General features: G+C 51.4%; 1 protein-coding gene across 1 annotated transcript in view; it reads left to right on the top strand.

Moving 5' to 3' along the window:
* Col27a1 (collagen type XXVII alpha 1 chain) overlaps positions 1–20139 on the top strand; it is a 119173-nt gene that overhangs the window by 12068 nt on the left and 86966 nt on the right. Inside the window, exons 4-6 of the mRNA XM_041632459.1 lie at positions 4741–4794; positions 9580–9633; positions 19209–19262. Coding sequence (XP_041488393.1) covers positions 4741–4794; positions 9580–9633; positions 19209–19262 — 162 coding nt within the window. The remainder of the gene's footprint in view (positions 1–4740; positions 4795–9579; positions 9634–19208; positions 19263–20139) is intronic.

Here is a 20139-nt window from a genome sequence, read left to right as displayed (position 1 = left end):
AAGGCCAGCACTTGCTTGCTACAATTAAAGCGCATAGGAAGCAGAGTCAAGACCGTGCTCTAGACTTTAGACTCTGAAACCAGAACATTCTGGCCCTTTACTCCCCAGCTACGGGTCTACACAGAGGCTCTGGCTTCAGGGCTGCAGTGGGGAGGCTTCAGAGATGCGTCAGGCACTGCCCTTGGCCTCAGAGGAGGGGTTGCAGAAACATGTTCTTTGGCGTAAGATGACAGGCCAGGTTTCTGCGTGTCTTTCTAGTGCCCAGTGGATCCCATTAGGCCCCGTGAGACAGGGTGTGTGACCAAGGGGACCAGCATGTTCCTGAAGGAGCTAGGGAGTCCTGCTTCTCTCTCAACTCTGCCCCTGACCCCCACGAACTCCCCAGCTTCAAACTCTCTGGTAGGACCCAAGAAGCTACTAGAACCTTTGCCCACCATGTGGCAGGGGGTTCACATGGTCATGTCTCTTCCCTAGATATAGAAATGGAGGTGGTGGTGACATGGACACACATCCTAACCTCTCATTTCTTCTGTCCGTAGGATCTGAGCACAGCAGAGAAAGGCCATGCTTTCTGGGTCTAGGGATGCATGGATGTGGGTTCAAATCCTGATTCTGCTCCATACTTCCTCTGAGCTGTTTCCGTAGCACGGGGTAGTGGCTTCCCCCTGTCTAGTAGAGGATTCCAGAGCTCTGTCATTGGGAGGAAGTGCCGCAGACTTCATGGAATTCTCTCAGTCCTCTCATGCATCGGAGTCCCCTCTAGGATGGGCATTGCAGTGTAGTGCCTGGAAGGGGCTGTGATAGGTGTGCGTCTTGGTTCTCAGCTGAGGATATGAGGTTGCCTGTAGAAGTTGGTACAGGGTTGTCTAAGCTGAGGCCGTGATTCACAGAATGGCATGGATCCACGCGCCTAGGAGGCTGCCAGTCTCAGCTAATCTAAAGCTTGTGCTTCTGTGTCCCTGGGGAGAGTAGGCCAAGACATAAGCCACAGCACTCAGTGAAGATTCCCGACAGAAATGTGAACAGATCTGATCCTGTCCTGATTGCGGGGCCAGGATTCTTGTGGTCAACCATAACTGTCCTGTCGAAGGAACGGCAAGATCGTGGAGAGTTCAGAAGCATGCTTGCATTCTGAAAAACCTGCATGTTTTCATTCCTGTCCAAATGGCAATAACACTTCTAGATGCTTTGTGCTCTGTGACCTTTGAAAGGTCACCCAACCTCTCTGAGCCTTAGTTTCTATGAATTGGGATACAGTAAGACTTAACATTCTAGGGTTGTATAATTTCAAGAGAAACTTTCTGAAGGTCTGGGACGCAGGGGCCTGCAGCTTTTGCTATTTATTACCCGTCATACCCAGATGACCTCCAGGTAGAAGGGACAGGAAAGGAGTACCAACATTCAGCCAGAACTGAAGCTCTGAGCCAGGCCTCTGTAGGGAGTGAATGGAAGGGAGGTGATCCCTTTCCCTGCTGGCAGCCCCTTTGCTGGGCTTTCAAGATGCCTGGGACACCAGAATGAGGAGAGCGAAGAAGCCAGCAATGCAGGCTTTGAAAGTTGGCTCTTGGGGAACAGAGGGGATCTAGGGGCCAAAAGGGACTGTCCAGAGTGCACACGTGATCTCAGAAAATGTGGTTACTCTCCCACTTTGCAGCTGGACATGCTGAGGCTGAGGAATGGGAGGTGACTCACACAGGGCCACACAGCTGCGTTCCCGTGGAGAAGTTACATCCCAGCACAGAGGATGGGTGCTCAGCCTTGCAGACATCCATGGACCAGGAGGACCTTGTTTAGGTCACTCAGGCCCGAATACAGGCCTATAGAATGTCTCCCGGTTTGCTGTTTGCCAGAGGGAGATCCTGGCAGGTCTGACTGTGCAGGGCCTCACCACAGCTGGCACAAGGGGAGAGGGATCCCCTTGGACTGGCTATGGGGGGGTCAGGACACTAGAGGAAGCCCGCAGGGCTGTTTCATGTTTCCAAGGCTCTGTGTGTGTGCATGTACCCTGGCCCAGGCCTCCTGCATTCCCTGGACAGAGACAGGCCTGTGGCCCCGCCCCTCCCCCACTGGAGCCCTCTCAGAGGCCTCCTTGTTTGCAGTGTGGAGTGGAAAAATCCCACCCCAGCTCATGATTCATTGGGCTCCCCCGCTCAGGCTATGGGCCTGGAAAGAAACAGCCACGTTTTCCACTGTGTAAAAGCAGGGATTCACTCAGATAGAACAGAGGGACCAGGGCACCCGCCATTACTCTAGCCAACCAAGTGAATATTGTGTACGTCAGGTGTGTGTCTGCTGCTGGGCTGGGTAGCCATGGCCCAGGCCTCAGGCTGGTGGGCTGTAGGTAGTGGCCACACCTCAGCTAGGGACCTGGATGGCTGTGCCAAGAGCCAGGCCATTGTCTGACCTTTCCTAAGTGAGCTATAGACCCCAAGTACACTGGGGTATACTGACCAGATGTGCAGAGTGAGGTCAGATTCTGGCCCAGAGCCCCAGAAGAAATGTCAAGAGGGTGCTACCAGGCTTCCACACTTGTAGCCCCATCAGGCTCCACTGGAGTTCGGCCTTGACTGTCTGGCATTGGAAATGGTCTCATTACTGTCTCGCCTGATAAGCCCACAACAGTCCCCTACAGCTTAGAAGACATGAGTACCTGGAAGGCTTGCATGTTCGCTTCCCAGGTGATCTCACAGGGAAGGGCCTTAGACAGGCCACAGGGTTAGTTAGAGACAACTGTCCAGCATTGTCAGTGAAGAAGTTGCCCAGGGGGAGAAAACAAGCCTGGTGGACCTGGCAAACCTCTGCTTCCGCTAACTGTGTGGCCTCGGGCAAGTCTCTTTGCCTTTCTGAGCCATCTCTTGAATTTATTTTTTAATGCATCGAAAGGGCTCAGAATACCTCCAGCATTGTTTTTCCCTCCAACTGTGGGTCACCTGCCTGGGAGAACTGAGCCAAGGAGGAGAGCCTACTTGAAGAAAATACTACTCTCCCCAAAACAGTAGCCAGGGCTGTGTGTAGCTTAAACTGCTGGATGGGGAAGTCCCAAGGGCTTGCCTAGCAGAAATAACAACTCATATTATTTGAGCATCAACTTCATGCCAGGCACGAGGATTAGCACGCTTTATAGATTATCTGTGGAGATGGGCTATTATTATCCTCATCGGACAGCCACGGAAACCCAGGCTTGGGGAGGGAGTGGAGCAACTGGCACAAAGCCACCCCTCTGAATAGCAGGGTGCTTGGCCTGTGTGAGCCCCCTGTTCCATGCTGTACTCTGGCTCGGGAGAAGAGGGAGACGGCCTGGCTACAGTCCCAAATCTGTGTGGAATGGACAAATGGAAAGGCACTGTTGGCTTGGCTGGGAGCATCCAAAAGTTCAGAGCAGGTTGGAGCTTGCCTGAGGTCATGCTGTGTCCTCCCTCTCCCAGGACTGCCCAGTGACCGTGGCCTAACTGGATCTGGACTATGATTCTAAGGGACTACAAGCCCCAGAGTGTTCACAGGCCAGCGTGCCAAGCTGAGCAGAGCCTCGCCGGGCTGCCCAGTGTGAGCAGGATGTTGCCAGCCAGAACGAACTCAGTTTTCAACACCGATTCTGACTCTGGGCAGGGAACCTGGAATCTCGCGGATGGTTATTTGAAACAAATGAATTCCCAGGCCTCATGCTCCTCGAAAGCCTGGCTTCCTTTGAGGCTTTGGGCTCAGTCTTTTGCATGCATGCTTGCTAATACCATTTTCTTCTTTGTGGTGGAGCGGATTGTCATGGTACTACCTGCATTTTCAAGGGAGCAGCTGAAGCCTGGGCAGGAGCAAGGAATCACACAAAGTCCCAGCATGCAGTGCTAAAAGCAGAATGTAAAGTCCAGTCTCTGACTTAGTCAGTCCCCTCCTGCTTTCCTGCAAAAGGAGCCAAGATAGGGCCATGCAGGTGCTCTTAGGTCACTTCAAGGCCAGGCCTTTCTCTTGTGGGAAATAAGAAGCCATGCCTGGGGATTAGACTGGAGGAGGCAGAGATACCTATGGGGCTTTGTTGCAGGTTCCGGGGATTTGTGATGATGCTGGCCCCCACGGGACAGATGGGTGTTTCTGTGTAGGCTCTGTGGTATTGAAGGCAGTAGACACATACTGCCTCTTGTCCTTAAGGAATCTACAAGGACTATGGCCATTATGCAGGCTGGGCTGTCAGAGTGGCGAGTGGGCCACACCCAGCTGTGAGTGGCAGCAAGGCCATTTGAACTCAGGCCCAGCTGTCTCAAAGCCTCTGCTGTGCCCTCTGTGTTCACTGTCCCTCCAAGGATGCTTGGTGTGACCTTGGCTGAGTCTCTTCTCTGCTCCGGCTCTGCAGAGAACTTGGCTGAGCTTGCCTGCTGGTTTGTGTTATCAGACATTTGCCTGAGCCCTGGGGGAAGGCTGACTCATCTGTGTTAGTGCCTTTGAGGAGACTGCCATGTGCAGAGAGAGTCGGGCTTCCAAACAGTTATTTCCCCAAGAAGAGGAAAAGGGTCAAGGAAGGCTTCCTGGAGGAGATGGCGTCCTAACAAGTTAACTGATAAACAACTGGTTTTCACAATCTGGGAGAGAACAAGTACTGTTTCTAGAAGGCCAGGAAACGCCAGTGAGCATGAGTTCCCCAGGTAGAGGACTGGGGACTCCTCACAGCCGTGCACTGTTGAGTAACTCGCTGGCTGACTGAGCTCTCTGCTGTACCTCAGCACTGCCTCACACTCTCTTGTTCCTCTTCAGGGTCCTCCTGGGCTGCCGGGATTACCTGGATCTCCAGGTGCACGAGGTCCGCGGGTAAGTGGTGCTGTCCGCTGGCTGTTCTTTGGGGTTGTGATCCACAGGTTTTTCCCATATTCCATTTGGTCTTTTGGGGTGGACATGATGTGTGACAACGATGACATCTGGTACCCTTACCTGTTCCACCCAAGGCAGGGACTCCTGAAGTTCATCTGCATGAGCAGACATCTGACCTGGAAACCCCAGTGTGGGAGGAAGAGACACTGCCTGGGGTGTGCCCCAACTCTGCCTGGCCATTCTGGCCTGAGGGTCTGATAGAGAAATTCTGTAACCCTGGAGAAGTGCTGAGCCCCAGACCTGGACGAACGGTGCTCACATCTGTGCCTGGGTCAGGCAAGCAGCAGAGGAGGAAACTGCCTGCTGCATATTTTTAGCTCGAAGCCTCGCAGTTGGCTTTGCTTATGCAATTACTTGGGCCCTATTTCTTTCCAGACCTGACTATGTCCTCCTGAGCCCAGAATTCTGGAACCTTCCATCTGATCTGCCTTTCCTCCTGGCTGCAGACTACTGGGGTGCATGTCCAGATCTGGGAACTATAGAGGTGTCAGGACCATGCTCTTTGGCCTCGTATTCCAGGGTCAAGGAATCTGACCCCTGCTCCAAAACTTTACCTAACCACCAGCCAGCTTTGCTGAGTGTTGTTCCTCAGGCGGTTCTCTCTGTGGCTCCGATGAGATTCTACCCCCTTTTCTGATGACTTTCCCTGTCTGGAGCTCCTCAGCGCTTTGCCTGGCACACCCATGTTCCCAGAGCTCTATTGGCTAACCCATGTGAAAGTGATGTCACCAGTCTTCCCAGTCAGCCCGGGAAATTTAGGTGCTAGTAGTCTCTCTATTGTACAGTGGAGATAAAGTGAGAGGAGACGCCGCAGTTCCATCTGTGGCTCACCCACCTGCCTGCACGTTCACTGCACTGACTTTTCTACCAGCGTGGCCTGGGTCCCCGCCTGGCCACAGCAGGAGATGCCTGGCTCAACCCTGGCTCTGGCGTTTCCACTCACTTTATCTAAAGGAATAAAGTCACCTTTGGGAATCTCGGTTTTCTCCGCTGTACAATAAAGAGAATACTAGCAGCATCTGACATGGTGCCTTGTCGGGGTGTGGGGGAGTGTTTGGGAAAGCCCCCCCCCCAAAAGTCGTATTGCCCTTAGGCATCCCTGTTACCAACCTCAGTATCCTTACTTGTGGGATCAGGGTCCTGCATCTCAGAGCTTCCTTTCAGCTCAGATGACTCTCTGGATAAGCTTTGGACTCTCCTCTCCCTTCACCCTGTGTCTTCACTGGAAACTCCATAGACCTGAAAATTCCATAGCTAGCAGAATGTTGGGTTAATCAGCACTGGTGCCTCTGCAAACACAGCAGTTCTGGGCCCTGGGAGGGGCAGGGTCCTACCTGAGGTCACCCAGAGTTGTGTGGCCTTGTACACTCTCTGAGCCTGCAGAAGCATCTACGAGCCCCCAGTCACCGTTACAAGAAACTCTGTGGAATTAGTCTGCTTGGCTCTTTATCAACTATGCGCCTACAAGGCGCTAGCTGGGAGGATGCAGACAGGACAGCCACGAGGGTGTGTGTGTGTGTGTGCTAGCTGGGAGGATGCAGATAGGACAGCCACGAGGGTGTGTATGTGTGTGCTAGCTGGGAGGATGCAGATAGGACAGCCACAAGGGTGTGTGTGTGTGTGTGTGTGTGTGCTAGCTGGGAGGATGCAGATAGGACAGCCACGAGGGTGTGTGTGTGTGTGTGTGTGTGTGTGTGTGTGTGCTAGCTGGGAGGATGCAGATAGGACAGCCACGAGGGTGTGTGTGTGTGTGTGTGCTAGCTGGGAGGATGCAGACAGGACAGCCACGAGGGTGTGTGTGTGTGTGTGTGTGTGTGCTAGCTGGGAGGATGCAGATAGGACAGCCACAAGGCTGTGTCTGTGTGTGTGCTAGCTGGGAGGATGCAGACAGGACAGCCACGAGGGTGTGTGTGTGTGTGTGTGTGTGTGTGCTAGCTGGGAGGATGCAGATAGGACAGCCACGAGGGTGTGTGTGTGTGTGTGCTAGCTGGGAGGATGCAGACAGGACAGCCATGAGGGTGTGTGTGTGTGTGTGTGCTAGCTGGGAGGATGCAGATAGGACAGCCACGAGGGTGTGTGTGTGTGTGTGTGTGTGTGTGTGTGTGTGCTAGCTGGGAGGATGCAGACAGGACAGCCACGAGGGTGTGTATGTGTGTGTGCTAGCTGGGAGGATGCAGATAGGACAGCCACGAGGGTGTGTGTGTGTGTGTGTGTGTGTGTGTGTGTGTGTGTGCTAGCTGGGAGGATGCAGATAGGACAGCCACAAGGCTGTGTCTGTGTGTGTGCTAGCTGGGAGGATGCAGACAGGACAGCCACGAGGGTGTGTGTGTGTGTGTGTGTGTGCTAGCTGGGAGGATGCAGATAGGACAGCCACGAGGGTGTGTGTGTGTGTGTGCTAGCTGGGAGGATGCAGACAGGACAGCCATGAGGGTGTGTGTGTGTGTGTGTGCTAGCTGGGAGGATGCAGATAGGACAGCCACGAGGGTGTGTGTGTGTGTGTGTGTGTGTGTGTGCTAGCTGGGAGGATGCAGACAGGACAGCCACGAGGGTGTGTATGTGTGTGTGCTAGCTGGGAGGATGCAGATAGGACAGCCACGAGGGTGTGTGTGTGTGTGTGTGTGTGTGTGTGTGTGTGTGTGTGTGCTAGCTGGGAGGATGCAGATAGGACAGCCACGAGGGTGTGTGTGTGTGTGTGTGTGTGCTAGCTGGGAGGATGCAGACAGGACAGCCACGAGGGTGTGTGTGTGTGTGTGTGTGTGTGTGTGTGCTAGCTGGGAGGATGCAGACAGGACAGCCACGAGGGTGTGTATGTGTGTGCTAGCTGGGAGGATGCAGATAGGACAGCCACGAGGGTGTGTGTGTGTGTGTGTGTGTGTGTGTGTGTGTGTGTGTGTGTGCTAGCTGGGAGGATGCAGATAGGACAGCCACGAGGGTGTGTGTGTGTGTGTGTGCTAGCTGGGAGGATGCAGATAGGACAGCCACGAGGGTGTGTGTGTGTGTGTGTGTGTGCTAGCTGGGAGGATGCAGACAGGACAGCCACGAGGGTGTGTGTGTGTGTGTGTGTGTGTGTGTGTGCTAGCTGGGAGGATGCAGACAGGACAGCCACGAGGGTGTGTGTGTGTGTGTGTGTGTGTGTGTGCTAGCTGGGAGGATGCAGATAGGACAGCCACAAGGGTGTGTGTGTGTGTGTGTGTGTGTGTGTGTGTGTGCTAGCTGGGAGGATGCAGATAGGACAGCCACGAGGGTGTGTGTGTGTGTGTGTGTGTGTGTGTGTGTGCGTGTGTGTGTGTGTGCGTGTGTGTGGCACAATTAAGACAAAGGGAAAAGCAGATGCTTTTGATCCCGTGAGCCACGCTTGGCCCTTGGGAGGTCAAGTCGGGCATCAAGGATCCCTCCTCACTGCTCCCCCATTCAGTCTGAACTCTGTTTACACCCCAGAACCTTAGCAGGGTGAACATATGAGCTTCTTCAGACTTTTTAGAGACTCATAGTTTGGGGTTATTCTTATGATAGAGGGGGACGGAGGCTAGAGGCAGGGTGAAGACTGAGTGAGATTCAGAGCCTGGCCAAGTCCTTGGCTGTCCGGATGGGGACAGGCGGACCACACATAGTACTATAAATTTCCCAGGCTGAGAGCTCTCTGGACATCTTTCCTTCCTGCAGGACTCAGAAAACGGAAGGGTCCCGTTTAGGCACTGGTGAAGGAGGAGGTGCTTTGGCCTGAAAATGACAGGCTACGGCTGGGGGATAGGTCAGAGAAGGAGGGGAGGAAGTTAGACACAGTCAACAGACGAGCAGAGGGATCTGCTCGAGGCCTTGAGAGCATAGTGGCCAGGGACCAGTGGAGCCCTCTAGATGCCTCTTCTGGGCAAAGGCCCCAGGGCTTGACCCAGCTCTGCTGGTTGATGTTGCTGGGCTGGGAGCCTGTGGATGGGTTCTTGCCAGAGGAAGTGGATGTGAGAGAGGCCAGCTGTCAGAGGAGCCTGGAAGATGCCCTGAATAGTACCGTGCATGAAAAACAGTCTCAAGTCAGCAGCTGAGGACTCCTCTTGCATGCTCACCCCTGTAGTGTGACCTTGACCAAGTCTCTTGAACTGTCTGGGTACAACTTCTAGCCATGTCTGGAGGACCTTACCCTGGAGTCTGCAGTCAAAAGGAGGGCACCTTTGACCCTGAGGGACCACACCCATCCTTCACAGAGGCTCATCTCAAAGCTTTACTAAAATTTAATGGGAGAGGTCACTTCAGTTAGAGTAGCCCTAGAAGGTTCTCTGGAGGAGCCAGCCTGAGTCAAGCCTTAAAGGTGGGTCTAGTTTCTGCTGAAGGGTAGATGGACAGGACATTCTAGATGGATGGTGGGGACAGAAAGTACCTGGAGGCTGGAGAGAAGTGTAGAGAGGTGTGGTGCTTGAGGGTCCGCAAGCAGAAGGTCGGGTCTAAGCTCATTCCGTCTGCAGCCAGCTGAGCACCTTCTGAGTGCTGGCCTCCTTGTCTTCACAGCAGAAGTAGTTCTGGCACCTGCCTACGTGCATGCGATGACGGGGTAAGGCATGGGGCTCAGAATCCCAGGGTTCCCTCTCGGAGGAAGCGGAGCTGAGAGTGCTCACTGTTGGGCTGAGCCCGGGGAAGGCGCTTGCACAGCAGGCGGCTGGATGTATGGGCAGTGTTCTCAGAAATGCACTGTTCCTTTTTTCTCATCTCTTATCTCTATTTCTTCCCTTCCAGGGTCCTCCTGGCCCATATGGGAACCCAGGCCCACCTGGCCCTCCTGGAGCCAAAGTGAGTACTATCAATGAGATCTGGAGGTGTGACCATGGAGTGGCAATGGGGTGGGCCTCACTTGGGGTGTCTCCTAGGAGCTCCTGGTGGAGCACTCTCAGAGTCTTTGTGGAGAATTCCCCTCTGGACTGTAGATACCCTAGTTTCTCCCTGCACCCCTCTGCATGGGGGCTAGCTCTGCAGAACCAAGCAGTGCTTTTGCTTGTGGTTGGAGAGGTGGCAGCCCGGATCAAGAGCCCTTGAGGTGGGAGCAGGTAGAAAGGCAGCCTGGTGCTTCGCAGGGAGGGCCTTGACCTTGAGCCTTGACCTTGAGTGTCTGATAAGGACCGAAGATTTACCTTGGGGAGGAGAGGCAACTTTGAAGGGGAGTGGCAAGGGAAGATGGAAGTTTAGAAGGCGGCTGGTTGCAGTGGGTAGGATGGGGTGGGGACCAGGCTGAGCCAGGGAGAGGGGCAGCCTAGAGTAGAAGAGGTTGGAGAGAGAAGACGAAGACTGGAAGGAGATGAGACACAGGCCTGAGTGACAGCCAAGATAATGTCACGTCTGTGGCCCTGCAGCCCAGCTGGGGATGGTCACAGGAGAGTGCTCTGAGCTGGAGATAGAGAGAGCATAGGGTCAGCTTAGGCTGCCACCTCCCCCAGGGCCTCTTGGAAGGGCTGCATCTCATGAGACTGTCACAGCTGGGCGTTGATGGTGACAGACCCCAGCCACAGAGCTCCCACATCAGAAGAAGTCAGGTTGTATGGAGCGCGAGGTTAGCGATCTACCTACCAGTGGGCAGGCCGAGAGGAGCAGAGGATCTCCGGGCTCCCCGGATTCCTGTCTCCTTCTTACCAGCCACACGGTAACCAGGTGAGCAACAACTCTAAGCTTTGTCTGGCCAGGGTCCAGGGTCACTCTTTGCTAAGCTGGATGCAAAGGTGCAGGGCTTGTTTTAACTGTCCGGTCTGGGTCACGCTGAGGAAGCTCTCGAGTCTCACAGAGGGCCCCAGCCGGCTGGCCTGTCAGATTCTCTTGAAGTGGAAGACAAAGGCTGCATATGGGGATTCTTGGGCACATAGATACACGGGACCAATGCCTGAGTCCTTGCAAGAAGCCCCCAAGATCTGTTACTCTCACCCAGGTCAGGCTGGACCGTGATTCCTTCTCTGAAGGAAGGCAATGGGGCCCTCAGGAATCCTGCCCCAGCATCCCCATGCTCTAGCGAGCCAGCTGTGGAGATAGTTGCCATGGTGTTATATTGAACCTCTCCCTGTGGATACTCCGCGTATGCCTCACCCACTTGTTTCATTTGGTCCCAAACTGACTAAAAGATAAGTGTGAGGACTCTACCCATTCATGGAGAAACTGAGGCACGGACAGATGTAAGCCCAGTGCAGGAACTTGTCCGATGGGTGAGGGAAAAGGATTCTTCCTTGGAGAGTTTGTTTGGCAGAGGCTGGGAATCCATCAGGATGTTTCAATGGTTGGGATTGCCCGTGACTTGATCGCTCACAACTGACCTCTTGTTTGCAGGAGGAGGCTCGGCCTGCTGCTCCCTCTGCCCCTTGATGGCTCTGGTCATCCTCTGAGCACTGCAGGCAGCCTACCCATCCTGCCTATGAATTTGCCATATGGCAAAAGGGTCACTAGTGGCCTTCCTCAAATGAAGGGTTTGGCACCGAGGCTGGTCATTAGCTGGGCCTTGAAGTCATTCTGTGCCAATCTAATAGTGGATGATGTTGGCTTAATGCAAGTTATTTATGACTGGTCCCAGGCCATGCAGAGTGTTCTGCACTGGGTGTAACCGAGGGTGTGAGTTCTAGAGAAAACTGTGAAATGAAAGCTGCCCCTCCCGCTGGGACTTCTTTTAGACTTTAAGGCAAGGCCACATGTCCTTTGCCTGGATGCACAGTATCAGTGAATCAGGGCTGACCGGCTGGGCCATGTGGTATAGCCAGGTAGAGCTCCTTTCTCTCTGGGTAGAGCTTGTGGCTTGGCTGAGACTCAAGGAGAAGAAGGTCGTGTGTTTGAGTTGGGGGAAGGGTGTGTAGAGAGGCTCCTCATTGCTCATCAGGGCTCTTTTGGGCCCAGGGGTAATCTCATGGGATCACAGGGCTAGCCTTGCTCAGGCCTTAGCTTAGCTTGCTCTCGCTTACCTTTCTCTCCTATTTTAGCATGAAGTTGGCTACCTCTGGGACTTCCCATCTGGCTTCCTGAGCCCCTACCATGTGTTGTTTCCAGTAGGGGCACAGAGTCACCAGCCTCCAGGATGGGAGGCAGAGTCAGAAGAGGAGAGAGGAAATATAGGGGACTTTATCCTCCAGGAGACACAAGAGCAAAAGATCTGAGGTGACAGAGCTAGGTCCTGTGTTCAGGTGGAAAAACACAGGCAGGATTCTTGTGTTTGCCTGCGAGGTCTTGCCTGGGCCCCACAGCTAGTCCAGGCTAGACCAGGTTCTATACAACTCTACCTCCTCCAGAGCCCTGTCAGAAAGAAGGCTCCTTAGCTTCCTCCCAGATAAGACCAGGGGATCTGGGTGCACTGAGGAGCTAGACCAGGGCGGGGGACAGTGCTGGTGAACCCAGTGGCTCAGTGTGGGGTTGCTGGTTCGACTCATTCACTCATCAGCTAGTGGCTGTACATCAGGAAAGTTCAGGTGGTAAGAGCAAGGGCTTTGGAAACCTGATCGTCCAAGTTCCCTTCTCCCTGCTTCCAGGGTAGTGGGCAGACTGAATTTACGGAGCCTTAGGTTCCCCACCTGGAGAATAGAGTAATGGGGGCAACTGCCAGCCACCCCAGGTGGTTGTGAGGAGTGTTTAAGTCACCTGTGCTGAGCAGGGATACTCTTCAAAGGATGCAAGGACCCAGACTGGCATGGTCCTGCTTGTGAGCCCAGCAAGAAACAGAGCATACCCTTATGCTCGGGAATGAGGACAGCTCTGGCTGGGCTTCCTCGGATGTCCGTGGAATGGGGTTGATCTGTCCCGGGGTAAGGCTTCCCTGTGGACAGTAAGGTGAATGCATGGCAGAGGCTGGGACATTTGGACATTATCTAAGCAGCAATGAAAAGGCAGACAATGGCTTAAGGAGGGGTGCGGTTTGTTACCTGCATGGCTTCCCAGTCCGTAGGGAAGTGTGATGCTGGCCAGGGCAGTGCTGCTGCAGATCAGAGGTCAGGTGTGACGCACACCACCTGTAGGGAGAAGATTGCTGGGAGATCAGCAGTGGGCGAACTCCCTTCACAAAGAAGGCGGGTTCTGCTTCTTGGGGTCAACAAAGTCCCTGGTCTGGCCTGCTGTATTAGTCAGGGTGAGTATGGACCCTGGGGCACTGTGGGAGCACGGGGATTTAGAAATGGCCCAAAGTGGGCTGGGGACAACCAGAAACAGCTCTCAGGCCTCCAGCTCAGGCGACGCTCTTTCCTGTGATGACTGAGGTAGGACACAGTCACTGAGGCGAATGTGGGAAGGTTCTGGAAGAACAGGAAGAGAAGCCAGCAGCGGCAGCGGCTCTTGCCCAGCAATGAGCACCGCACGTGTTTGCAGCAGTGGTATGCAAGGCTCCTTGGGGCGCTTCCCTCACTTTGTAGGCAGATGTTATCACTCCCATTTCCCCCCCCCGAGGAGGAAACTGAGGTCACATTTCTAGTGGGTGGCAAGACCATGCTCCCAGATTCCGACACCAACACAGCCACAGGGCGCCTGAAGCCCCTGCCCTTGGACGATCGATTCCCCCTGCATGTGCCATGTGTGGGATGTGGTTTTCTCTCACAGAGGCGGCAGTTTGAACCTCCTCACCTAGCATTCCATCACATTTAACTCTGAGTGTGCTCTAAGGGCTGGTGGCAGGTGCCCCATCGGCTTTCTTACCCCATTCTTTCTCTAACTACATTCCCAATGCAAAACTAATTTCTGCTAATGTACATGTAACATCTTGGAGAATACAACTATACCTGAGTGTTGGGATATCTAATTGTTTCATTAGGATAAAACAAAGTCTCTGACATGGACTCAGGAGCCAGAATTTTGGTTGTCCTGTGTGCTGCACGTGTGGCTTTGGTTAGACCTGGCTTCCACCTCTGTGAACAGGAGTGGTCCACACTGCACTGAACTGTTCTCAGGACTGAACTGTGTGTCTATGTATGGCACAGTATGAATAGGCGTGTGCAAGCAGCACATGTAAATAATTTATTACATGCTTGCACAGAAAAGCTGAGAGTGCCTTGCTGTGAATGTCTTAGTTGCTGCTTTTGGGGGAAAGGGGTTGAACTAATGCTGGAAGAGCACTAGAAGAAGATGCCGAAAAGAGACAGTCTATTATTCTTGCTGATCATCTACGACATGTTTCCTTATGTCTGTTTGAAATGTGTATCACCACTTATAATTGTTTTATTGGGAGGGGTGGGATGTTGTCTTTGTTATTGCCATGTAAAAATTATTCATATATGGAAATTATGAAAGCTTCACCTACTTAGAAATATTTTCCTAGCCGGGTGATGGTGGTGCATGTGTTTAATCCCAGCACTTGGGAGGCGAAGGCAGGTGGACTTCTATGAGCTTGAGGCCAGCCTGGTCTACAAGAGCTAGTTCTAGGACAACTAGGGCTGTTACACGGAGGAAAATAAATTTCTTTTCTGTCTCGAAAAAAAAATATTTTCCTGATTCATTTCATTGTCCGTGAGGCTATTCGTGGTTTTTTCACAAATGTAGGTTTTATTCTTTCTTTAAAAAAAAATTGCACTAATAGGACTGGAGAGATGGTCTGGTTAGTAAAGTGCTTGGGAATCTGAGTCCAAGCTCCAGAGTCTATGTTAAAAAAAAACTATGTGTGATGGGCATGTTTGTAAAGCTAGCATCAGGGGAACAGAGGATCCCTTGCTGGCCAGGCAGTCTGGGCTACTCCGTGAAATCAAGGCCAGTGAGAGGCTCTGTCTCACAAAAACAAAACCAAAAAGATAAAGGCTACCTCAAGAATCATAACAGAGGCTGTCCTTTGGCCTACACATACATGCACACACATGTGCAGGCCCAATGCACATACTCAATACATACTTTAACAATATTACCATGTTTAAGGAGCTTACAATGATCTGGAAGAGGCACCACCGATCTGTTTGTCTCTTTCCCTTCAAAATTTTAAAGTTTTAATTTATTGCTATTAATATTACTGTGTGTGTTTTTTGCATGCATGCATGCATGTATGTGTACATGCCCCCCTACACATGTGTTCATGCCATGGTGGTTTGGCTGTCAGAGGACAGCTTTGTGGAGCCAGTTCTCTCCTTCTGCCTTTACGTGAGTTCTGAGATCAAACAGGTTGCCAAGAGCCATCTTCCTGACCCCGTGCATGTTGCAGGTGCCATGCATGCTAAGCATGTGCGACATGTTATCCAGCTGCAGCCCAGCACTACTTCATTTTTGCGCTTAAGATCTCTCTCTCTCTGTGTTAGGGTCGGATGTGTTCATTTTTATTTCTGGTCATTCCATAGTCTCATTTGTACTCACAATTTTCCAGCCATCTGGAATTGATCTTGTGAGGCTGGGATGGGAACTAGCATGCTAACATTGCTCTCCCCTGTAGTTGACCACTTATGAAACAGCCTTTGCTCGGGTGATCATTGTGGAGTAGACCAGGGTCTGTCTTAGATCATTCTATTGTGTTTCATTGATGTTTGTCCATCTGCATGCTAGTGAAATACTATTTATATGACATTTACTATGTTTGTAATGTGTTTATGTGCTTCTTCTCCTTGCTTCATTTCAAATATTTCTGACTATTTTTTTTTTGTTAGATGAATTTTATTTCCGTTCTCATTTAAAAAGTTCTTTTGTTTTTTATCTGGAACTGTATTAAGTGATGTACTAATTTGTGAAGACTCAGCATCTTTAATATATTAAGCTTTCATATCCACTACACACTTGGTATGTCTTCCAGTTTGGTTGAGGCTTTTAAACATCTTGCAGTAAACTTTTATGGTTTTTATTGCGTAAACCCTGCACATTTATTATTCAGTTATTCTCAAAATGTAATGTTTTGTTGCTGCTATACTTTCTGCTGGCTCTTGGTTCCCGAAGAGAACTTTTGATTTTTTCCCTTTTTGTATGTAACTTGCAGCCCTGTTTTTTTCTCTCTTCTAAAGTTATTGCCTGTTCTACTCATGCTTCAGTTGATTCTCCTGAATATTATAGATAGGAAACCATGTTTGCAAGGAAGGACATACTTTTTGTTCTCATCCCTCTCTTTGTTTTTCATGCTTTATTGCATTGGCTGGGACTTCTAAACCTGTTAAACAGTAATAGCCACAAAGGAAATTTTCAGAGGAAGTCCCAGAACCTGGCCAGATGTGGCTCCCATTTCTCTTGATACCCAGTTTGCTTATTCATGAACTGTTCTGTGATTCTTTCTCTGGGCCAGGCCCTCTACTGTATACTAATGTCACAGGGGAGTTATGTAGGATACTTCCAGTCTAGATTTCTTGATCCTCTGTGGTTTAGTCTTACTCTGCCTCCTCAGTCACAGAGAGCCCTCTGTTCTCTACTCTCCTTCCTGAAGGGATGGAGCCCAGCACAGTTCCCATCCCCACCATGGTCTTAACATATAACATTGATGTTTTTCCTTCCTTTGTAATCTACTTGGCTGTAAGTCTTCATGAACTAGTTCAGGCAAAGGCCATCATGTGGGCATGCTCCAGGTCACATGGGTTTGTTGACTGAAGAACTGGTCTAAGGATCACATCCTTGCCCTCAGCACATAAAAGATTCATAAAACATCATCTATTGTTTTCTTCTCTCATTGGCACCTTTGTACACATCTAGCTGGGCAAAGCAGGTATGTTTAGCCCATGGTCCACAGGCTTGCAAAGGGTCAAGTTAGGAACAAATGATGCCAGCACAGTTATAAACTTATTTAAAACATACAATTTTATGATTTTTTTGAAACCCATTTATGCAGCTCTCAGATATGAATTTTGTAGACGACAACATGGTGTTGCAATATCAGAAGGTTAAAGATGCATCCTCTGCCTAGGCAGCAATACCTTGAGCTGAGCCTTCTTGTCTTCTATATAGCCTCAGTTCAACTGTGATCCTTTCAGGGATTTACCTCTCAGCCTCCATCCTGCCCTCCACTTATCCCTAGAGTGCAGATTTTCACTGCACTGTGCTGAATGAGGTGAGGAACCAGGCTTCTGACCTTGTCTGACCTTGGATAAGCTCTTTGATCTGCCTTCATCTCTTCTGTAGAATGCTACCATGAATGTTGCTTCTCCATGGATTCAGAGGCTAAGTGAAATAATATGCATGTAGGGCTTAGAGGAGCCCTCGCTAATGTTAGTCTGCTGTGACTGGCCTCTTGGACTTCTGTGTCTTTATCTGTACCCTGGCATTACTGGTATTCAGTACCACACCTGGCCTGTCATGAATGCTCTGACTTCTGGATCCTGGCGTGTAGTGAATGTCATTCTTGTCATCTGTCCATGGACAGAGATTCTGTCCAAGCACTCCTGCTGCCAATGTATAGAGAATCCACCAATAACCAAGGAGCCCTGGCTAGGGAGCCAGTCTGTCGTGACTTTGAGTACCAGTCTTCATTCTCTGTGAGAAGACAGAATGAGTAGAGCTCGCAAAGACCCACTCCTGTGAGTTTTGTGTGCCAACTCCTCTGCCGACTGCAGATCATGGTGGGCAAGGCGGGACGGGGGAGAATACCTGTCCTTTTTTGGCCACAGGAATCCTTGGTAGCTCGATATCCTGGGCCAAGCTTTGCACTGTGGACATAAAAGGCATGGAACTGGGCTTCTGATTTACAGAGGGTGGGCGAGTGTCTCGAAGGGGTAGCCATAATGTCAGGTACATCTGGAGGTAGGGTTCTGCAGAAACCCCCTCTCCTGGGGTACTCTGGGTGATAGAATTCTGGGAACCCAGCAAGGAAGGCTGACTGTCATCCTGGGGCAGCTGACTGGAGGACTGGTAATATGGCTGATGTAGTGGAGAGGGAAGAACCTTAAGGCAGCAGACAAAGGCTTTGAAGTCAGCCAACCTGCTTCCTCCCTGCTGGGTCAGCCCAGGCTGTGATGGTGTCTCCTTCATAGAAAGCAGAGAGTTGGTGTGTAGCGCATAGCAGGGGAGCAGGCAGAGGGGTTCTTTCCGGCCCAGATAGAGATGGTTTCTGGTGGAGATGGAACACGTGAAGATTTGGGAGGGCTGAGTTCCAACAAAGAAGAGACTTAATGGGAACTAAATAGAGTTGGCCAAGCCTCATGTGTCACAGCCAATACCCCACTGGCCCTTCACCTGGAAACCCAAGAAGCTGGTCTCGGTGTGTGTGTGTGTGTATGTAAGTTACATGGGTATGTAAGCTTTCAGACTGGTGAGGAAACCCAGGCTCAGAGAGGAGAAGACCCTTGGCCTGTGGTCCTACTGTGAGCCCATGGCAGGCCCAGGGTTTCCATCCAGAAGTTCCGATCTGAGCTCACCCAGGCACCGACACCAGGGAGCAGAAGCAGAGGACACAGAGGCTTGGGAGTTCCTAGTGTTCTCTTGCAGGGGATAGCTCTCTATGTCCCTGTGAGATGCAGCCTATCGTTCTCTCGCAGGTGAGAGCTCTCTCTCTATGTCCTGTGAGATGCAGCCTAGCGTTTTCTTGCAGGTGAGAGCTCTCTATGACCCTGTGAGATGCAGCCGTGAACTCTCGGGCTTTTGTGCTGATCCAGGCTCTAGGGACCAGGATCCTTGTGACGACTGTCTCATGTGCCAGGAGTGGACAGTGCTTGCCCCAAATGGAGACTTGCTATTCCTGTCATCTTGTCCCCAGTGCACTGCCCCAGTCCCATAGGGAGTCATGGTTTGGGGGTCCAGTCTCAGTTCTGTGTACTTTATCCTTGAAAACTCTTGTTCCTGGCCCCAGTTTCCTTGGATGTATTTTGGGGTGGTAGGGTTCCCTATTATCAGCCCTCAGCCTAGATTGCGAGTCTAATGCAGTGTGCAGGTGGGGATGGCCTTCAGTGCTTGACCCCTGGGCTCCTGGTGATCAAGGAGGCAAATGTCGGCTTTCTGGAAAATTACAGAGTCTGGGTGCCTTTGCCTGTATCTCTTAGGATCTGCTGATGCCCAGGGAAAGGCAGCTGGTAACACATGGACGGGCTGGTCACCTGCAGTGGTCAGGAATCTTAAAGAATCTTGTCTGGTTCTAGGATGGTTCTCCCTGCTTGAGGGAGGGCCTGGTGGCAGGAAGTACAAGCCATCTAGGGGTCTGGGGGTGTATGGATGTGGCCTGGTGATAGTGGATGGAGTGGAGAAGGCAGGCAGAGACGATAGGCTAACCGTACGTGATGCACCACAACACCTGTTGGTGAGCTTGGCTGGTAGCCAGAGAGCAGAATTTGAAGTGTCTGGGGCCAGATCATGGAAGACTCAGGAGATCAGAAGGAATCTGGAGTCGTTGTAGTCAGAAGGAAGCAGTGGACGGTGTTGGAATAAGAGAGTGACAGATTTAAGGGGGAGAGTGTACGTGGGTAAAACGGACAGCTAAGGAAGACAGCTAGGAATGCTGCTCAAGGTGACATGGTGACGAAGCAGACTTGTCTTTATTTCAGGGACAAAAAGGGGACCCGGGACTCTCACCAGGACAGGCTCACGATGGGGCAAAGGTAGGTTTCAGGAACCCCAGTACTCTACCCTCCCCTGGTGCCCTCCAGGAGAGACTCCTGAAAAGCGAAAGTCATTTGGTGTTTTCTAAGTTAAAAGTCTTGGTCCATCCCAACACTGAGACTGTGACCATTCCCCAAAACACCTTTCTGGGCTGCAGCTGGTGAATCAAAAGAAAAAAGATTTGGTGTGTGGACACCTCTTGGTAAATGCCCTTTCACCCAGTGCCCCATAGCTTTCTGGGAAGCTTGCTAGGGGCTGTTGCCATACCAAAGCTTCCTGACATTCAGTGACCTGGAAACTTCCTCCTGACCTTCAAAGCCCTTCCAAGTGTTCACCTGAACAGAGAGACCTGGTGCTTCTAGGGGGTGGGCCATGAAAGGGCCAGGTACACAGACTTTCTAGTTCCCTGGAGCTATGAAGCTAAATAGGTTGCTTGCAGAAGAGAAAACACGTAGGTCAAAGAACCTTCTCCATCCCCAAAGCATCCACCTTCAGGCTGAGCAAGGGCCCTGGAGGTCAGGTAGGCATAGAGAACCCAAACTCTAGCGTGCTAATACAGGCCTCGCAGAGCATACTCTAGAGTCTGCAGGAGAGCACTCAGGGCTGTCTGGCTTCCGGCTGGGCCTGAGGATTAGGACTAGTATCTCTGCATCTCCAGCCAACTGCTAGGTAGACACACACACACGCACATATACATAAACATACACACACATACACACATACATACACACACATACATAAACATACACACATATACACACATACACACAAATACACACACATGCATACACACATATACAAACACATACATACACACATACACACATGTACACACATACACAAACATATACATACACACATACACACATGTACACA

Source organism: Microtus oregoni, unplaced genomic scaffold (genome assembly GCF_018167655.1).
Source record: "Microtus oregoni isolate MIOR12 unplaced genomic scaffold, Mior012 000041F_ref0000270, whole genome shotgun sequence".
Lineage (NCBI taxonomy): Eukaryota > Metazoa > Chordata > Mammalia > Rodentia > Cricetidae > Microtus > Microtus oregoni.
The sequence above is the reverse complement of the archived record's forward strand: the minus strand, read 5'-3'. Positions and strand labels throughout refer to the sequence as shown.